At 38.5% G+C, this 6,452-nt stretch overlaps 1 protein-coding gene across 1 annotated transcript; it reads right to left on the bottom strand.

Annotated features, from left to right (window-relative positions):
• Window positions 1-266: 266 nt before the first annotated feature.
• LOC129245506 (dnaJ homolog subfamily C member 21) lies at window positions 267-4,957 on the bottom strand. Its single transcript, XM_054883702.1, has 2 exons — window positions 4,161-4,957; window positions 267-2,841 (listed from the first exon to the last, which is right to left on the bottom strand). Exons 1-2 carry the CDS (start codon window positions 4,764-4,766, stop codon window positions 1,687-1,689), a joined length of 1,761 nt encoding a protein of 586 aa, XP_054739677.1. The 5' UTR covers window positions 4,767-4,957; the 3' UTR covers window positions 267-1,686.
• Between the last annotated feature and the right edge of the window lie 1,495 nt (window positions 4,958-6,452).

The following is a 6,452-nucleotide window of genomic DNA, read 5'->3' on the forward strand; positions in this document are numbered from 1 at the left end:
GCCGAATGGGTTGGTGCGTGACTACCATTCGGAATTCAGAGGGATAACGTCGGCTCGAATATCGGTGAAAGATCAAAAATGAAGACAAAGTTTTTTCTAATAGCGGTCGCCCCTCGGCAGGCAAAGGCAAACCTCCGAGTGTATTTGTGCCATGAAAAAGCTCCTCATAAATATACCTGCCGTTCGGAGTCGGCTTGCAACTGTAGGTCCCTCCATTTGTGGAACAACATGAAGACGCACACCACAAATACTAGGAGGAGCTCGGCCAAACACCCAAAAAAAAGTGTACGTGCCAATTATATATATAAAAGCAAATAATTTATTTTTTACAAGCTTTTTACCAAGGCGAATCTATTAAAGATGGTGTCGTAAATCAGCTGATTTGTTTTTTTTTTTCTTTCGCCGCGTCTATGTAGCTGTCATCCCAGAATGAAACAAGGCGAATTCAATTTATGTTTTCTACCTTGCCAATACTTGGCTCTGATAATCAAACGTACAAAACATTGTTGTTGGTCTAGTGCCACCACCTTTAACGAATGCGCCTTGCTTTTTATAATAATATATATTTTATTTCAAATTTGGTCACAATGCAATAAATCCATATACCTACGTTTTGTGTGAAATAATTGATTTCGGGCCAAAATATACATATTTAAGATCTTAAGATAATTTACGATATTTTTACGACTTAACTGCTTACTATTCAATTTGAATTTCGTAGTTGTTAACAATTTTTAATAAAAAATTTCCATAAAGTTTTCATATAAGAGAAGCCCTAGTTTTATGTTACAATAAAAATTAAGTAAAGTTTTGGCGTGCAATAAACGCTAAACGGGATCGAACACAGGTTTTTAGCAACATACACTTGATAATGCACCGCTGATACTTAAGTGAGGCGAGGTACATTTTCTTGAGTTGAAATCATAAGACAGACGGATGCTATATATTTCTACATAAATAAAGGGTTTTCCAATAACAGGTGTCATTTTGAATAGCCCGCTATTTCGGTAGATACCACTTTTGAAGCTGCCATTTTTTGATATTTGACAAGTAGAAACTACGCCATTAATAAAAATGGAACGACACACGCTTAAACAACGCATTGAAATGATTAAAATTCACTATAAAAAGGTGAATATTTGGCAGATACGATTCGTAAAACTCGAACATTTTTGGGTCATCGTGAAGCACCTTGTCGGACCGCAATACAGAAATTGATGACCTAATTGGGTCGTTGAAATGAATGAAAATGATCCGGAATTCCATCAGCGAAAAATCATCTTGAGTGATGAGGCCTATTTCCACCTCGGTGGCTTCGTCAACAAGCAAACTTGTCGGATCTGAGGCTCAGAAAATTCAAGAGTTATTGTTGAAAAGCCTCTCTATCCTCAGCGTGTGACTCTTTGGTGCGGTTTATGGTCCGGCGGAGTCATTGGACCTTACTTTTTCGAAAATGAAGCTGGAGCAACAGTTACGGTGAACGGATTGCGCTATCGAGAGATGATTAACGATTTTTTATGGTCGGAATTGGATGGTATTAAGCTGATTTATTTTCAACAAGACAGCGCTACGTGCCACACAAGCAACGAAACCATTGATTTTTTATCAAAATAACACCTCTTATTGGAAAACCCTTATGTATGAAATTGTGGCGATTTTCGTTCATTGATCACGCGCTCATTGTGCTTACTTCTTCTTACCCTTACCCTTTTTGCTTGGCGCTTCCGTTTTCGTTTTGGGTATGTAAACACCGTGATTGGTGATTTTCAAATGAGCGAATAGTTTATTTTTAGATGAAAAATTACTGTGGCAAGTGACGCACACATGTGACGTGGTAGTGGGATTGTCCTCGACTTTTAACTTGATGTTGGGTTGCGATTTCTTAACGGGTTCATCAGTCGTTTCTTGCTCTTTTGTCACACTAAGTTTTTTCGCTGCCGTCGTCGGTTTATCTTCTTGTATTGAAGAGTTCGCTTTTCCTTCTTCAATAACAGCATTTTTTAATTGCTTTTTGTTTTTGTTTTTGCGCGTCGTTTTTTTACCGCTGCTGTTCCAGTCTTCCTCATCACTGTCCACTATTTTCGCATGCGCCAGAAAATCGGTCGCAATAGATGCTTCGTGTTCATCGTCTGAATCCGGCACTTGTGATTTATTTAGTTTGGCATTTTTCCGTGCTTTTTTACTTTTTTTTGCCTTTCGCGTGGCAGGTATTTCATCGTCTGCACTCCCATCACCCTTATCAGCCGCGGCCACATCGGTTTCCTCCGGCTGCTCTGTAATTAGGATGTGGCTTTCAGTCGTTGTTTCCTCTACTTCTAGTTCTCCCGACCCACTATCTTCTAATTTTTCATCCCGCTGCTGTTCAGCTTCATCTTCGTTACAATTTTCAAATACTGCCTCCTCTGCTTGCATTTCAAGTTTGATGCGCTCCACTGCGTCGCGGTGCTTTTTACTGGTCTCGTGATTTGCATAGGCACGATCGTTTTTGAATATTTTATTGCAAGCGACACAGTAAAGATCATCCACATAAAAGTCGTCTTCTCCAGACTCTTCTTCGTCTTCCTCCGCTTCCTCATCACTCGCTTCAGTACTTTCTGCGGCACTGCTGTCGCCATAATCTTGCGCAAGTTGCTTTAGCTGTGCTTCATAATCGTCATGGTGATGGTTGTTTTGTCCATGATTTTGGCGCATTTCTTCAAGCTCACGTTGCCGCTTACGAATTCGCTCCAACCTATTCTGTTCTTGCTTCTTGCGGTTGAGTTCAGCACGTTCCTCGAGAACTTTTCTGTACGCCTGCACCCGCTTGTCTCGCTTGCGCACAAAGGATACCAAATTTCGCACCTGAAAGTTTAAAGAAAGGTTCACCATGTAATTTACTATATTATGTATATAATTATATACAGGGTGGCTGATGAAAGCCGCTACCAAAAAAAAAATTGAATAACTTTTTTTCTTTTTAAGTTATCTGTTCCATTTTGGTTTTAATTTGCAGATTGATCCTTAAAATTTATTAAAATGGATAACTGGGACACGCAAACAAGAATTTGGATAGTCCGCCGCTATCACGCACTGGAGTCCGTAGTTTTGGTAGCAAGGAACAGTCGCAAGAAGGCCTTATCATCGAAACCCACCAGTTCGGACGGAGGAAACGATCGCTGCTGTAGCTGCAGCTATACAAAGCACTCCAAGGGTTTCAACAAGAAGCTTATCTGCTCAACTTGGTGTCAGCCGACAGTCTTTGCAAACAATAATGCACAAAGATTTAGACTTATTTCCCTACAAAATTCAATGGTTAACAAACTGAATGCAGCAGACTTGCCGATTCACTTGGAATTTTGCCAGAAGATCCTGCAAATGGTGGAAGAAGACCAAAACATGTTAAACTGGCTTTTCATGTCTGATGAGGCCCATTTCGATTTAAACGGCAATGTGAACAAACAAAATTGTCGAATATGGAGTACTTCTAACCCACAGATACTCCACGAGACGGAATTGCATCCTCTTCGCGTGACAGTGTGGTGTGCGGTTTCTTCACGCTGTATTGTCGGGCCTTATTTTTTTGAAGAAAATGGTCACACCGTTACGGTTACTGGAGACCGTTATTTGAAAATGCTGAAAGAATTTTTCTATCCAGAACTACGCCGAAAGAGAATTCCTTTCAACTCTGTGTGGTTTCAACAAGATGGGGCAACGGCTCACATAGCCCAGACTGTTATGACAGAGTTGCGACGAAAATTTCACAATAAACTGATTTCAAGAAACTCCGAATTTCGTTGGCCCCCCAGGTCGCCTGACCTTACTGCACCTGACTTTTTCTTGTGGGGTTTATGTAAACAAGAAGTTTATAAAACAAAGCCAACAAATTTGGATGAACTAAAACAATCCATTCGGGCAACAATTGCGGCTATTCCTGTCGCAACTCTCAAAGCAGCAATGAACAACTTTTTACTAAGATGCCGCACTTGTGTCAACGAGCATGGGGGGCATTTAAATTCAATTATTTTTAAAACTAGTTAAGCTACATTTAATAAAATTTAATGACCTTCAACTTGAAAAAAAATAAATAAATGAATTCCATACACTAAAAAAAAGTTATTTGAGTTTCTTAATGTAGCAAAATTCATCAGCCACCCTGTATAAACATTGCAAACATGACTTACCTCTTCATTGCGCTCCTTGCGCGCCTTTTGTGCCACTTTTTTCATTTCTTTCTCAACTTCACGCAGTATTCGCCGATCCCTGATCTCTTTCACGTCGTACGGGCATAGCCATGTGTATGTTTTCTTCGTGCAATAGGCCTGCCAATAAGCGTAGAAGGGCGCAACCACATCTTCATAGCTGCTCGTAGAATCACCAAAAGTGGGTATCTGCTCCATTTCATCCTCATCATCCATAAATTCTGCATCCTCGGCCGCAATCTTTTCGAATACTTGTTTGTAAACTGCATAAAAACCTTTTTCATCATCCCCGTAGCCCCGGAAGCAGAATGAAGTGAAATATTCAAAGACATCGAGACAATTATCTGTATACTCGGAGTTTTTGCCGCGCAATATTTGATCACGATGATTGTCATACCATGCGCGCTCTTGCGGATCGGACAGCACTTCGTATGCTTGTTGAATAATTTGGAACCGTTCTTTTGCATCTTCGAGTGAGTTGAGATTTTTGTCGGGATGCCAACGCAAAGCCAGCTTGCGATATGCAGTCTTAATATCACTGTCTGTAGCGTCGCGAGCTACACCCAATTCTTCGTAGTAACACTTCATTTTTGTGATGTCGCCTTTATTGTAATTTCAAATTGTTTGCGGGTCTCCAGTGAAAACTTTGACAAAGTTTTCTACCTACTCAATTATTTTTATTTAGACTATGAAACTTAGAACACGTTAAATCTTCTTAAAAACAAATGTTTGCTAATTATACCGAGAGGCCTTGCAATTAAGCAGGTGTTTGGTTGTCAAACGAACAGCTGTTCGGAAGGTGCTGCCGTATTGCACAGAAAACCATATCATGAGAATTGTCATGAAATGATTTTAAATGCATACACAAAAGTAAATTGACATTAAGAAATAATAATAATCACTTAATAACTATAGCCTGTGACCTTGGGTTTGTACAGAATATGAAAGTGTATGAAAAACGGCGTATGTTTTGCCTTGTAATAAGTTGAATACTGGCTAACAGTTGCACTCACTGAAAACACAATGAAATGCATGTCTAATCTTTACCAATAAATTGAAAGCCTTTATTATGCGTTTGAGTGCATATATGTATTTACACACACACGCATTCATACATGCATATGTGCAAATTTTGATGGATATACGAGTACATACTTGCATACGCATATGGAAATGAATCAGGCATCAGCTGGCAATGTTGATAATACAAGCTGCGGATGGTAATGCAGTGCATTCGTCGACGTTATAGCTGGTTATAGCAGCGTGTAATGAAAAAAGTTGAACGAGTGCGTAATGCAGTGCAATGCAGTGAATTATAGGCAATGCAGTGAATTATCGGCAGTGCAGTGATTATAGAAAATTTATCATATTTTGCAGCACACTTTGCAATTTTAAGTGAACTGCAAAATTTGAACGATTTTTTTATAATGGCACAATATTTATTGTAGTGCTAAATAGTCACAAAGTCACCACAAAATTATTCACTCCATATACACATTTATGTATTCGATAAAAGCAAAACAAATGAAAATTTAATTTAGCAGCTATTTTTCTGATTTGAAGCAGTGCTGGCTTTTAAATTTAGACGAATTCGCATTCAGCCTAAATCTTATTCGATAGCCGCTGCACACATTTCTTGAACTCAGTCTCAATATTGAAGCATACATTTAGGAGGCATATATGTATACATTTATGAACATGAAAAAAGCAGTATCCTTAAACAAGTATTTTGAAGTCATTTATTGTTTCTGTACAAATCACACCAAAGAAAATTTCAATACCAAATAACTACGAAGGGTTAAGAAATTTTAAATGTGTAGAGTTTATCTGAATAAATTTAGCAACTACGTAAATAACGTTTCTTTATTGGCGTCGTTACGTTTTTAACTGCATCATTAAAATAGCAGTGCCCTCAGGTTTTTGAGGTTATACAAGGAATTTTAATGCAATTTTGCATAGATTTAGAAGAAAGTACGTTTTTTATTTTTTATTAATATTTTTTTTTTTTTAATTTTGTTAAGTGTCACGCATTTATTTCTCATGTTTTGACTATAGCGGGCCGAGCCAAACACTGCACCACAGACCAAGGAAAGCAGATTCTGAAATTGAGAGCAGATGGGCGATCCTAGACAGAAATACAATATATTCTTACGTATTCAGCGAAATTGATTTCAAATGTAATCAAATTTTTTTGGAAAATCCGGAAAAAGAGGAGGAAAATGAAAAACTTTCCTGCAGGCGATCATGGAATTGTAAGGTGCACACAAAGAGAAC

This window comes from Anastrepha obliqua, chromosome 4 (assembly GCF_027943255.1).
Source record: "Anastrepha obliqua isolate idAnaObli1 chromosome 4, idAnaObli1_1.0, whole genome shotgun sequence".
Taxonomy (NCBI): Eukaryota; Metazoa; Arthropoda; class Insecta; order Diptera; family Tephritidae; genus Anastrepha; species Anastrepha obliqua.

What these genes read in the sequence shown, in the direction of transcription:
- LOC129245506 (XM_054883702.1), bottom strand. Translation starts at nt 4,766, where the DNA reads ATGAAGTGTTACTACGAAGAATTGGGTGTAGCTCGCGACGCTACAGAC. An exon ending in GCAAGGAGCGCAATGAAGAG is followed by an intron (nt 2,842 to 4,160) that starts GTAAGTCATGTT and finishes TTAAACTTTCAG; the next exon opens with GTGCGAAATTTGGTATCCTT.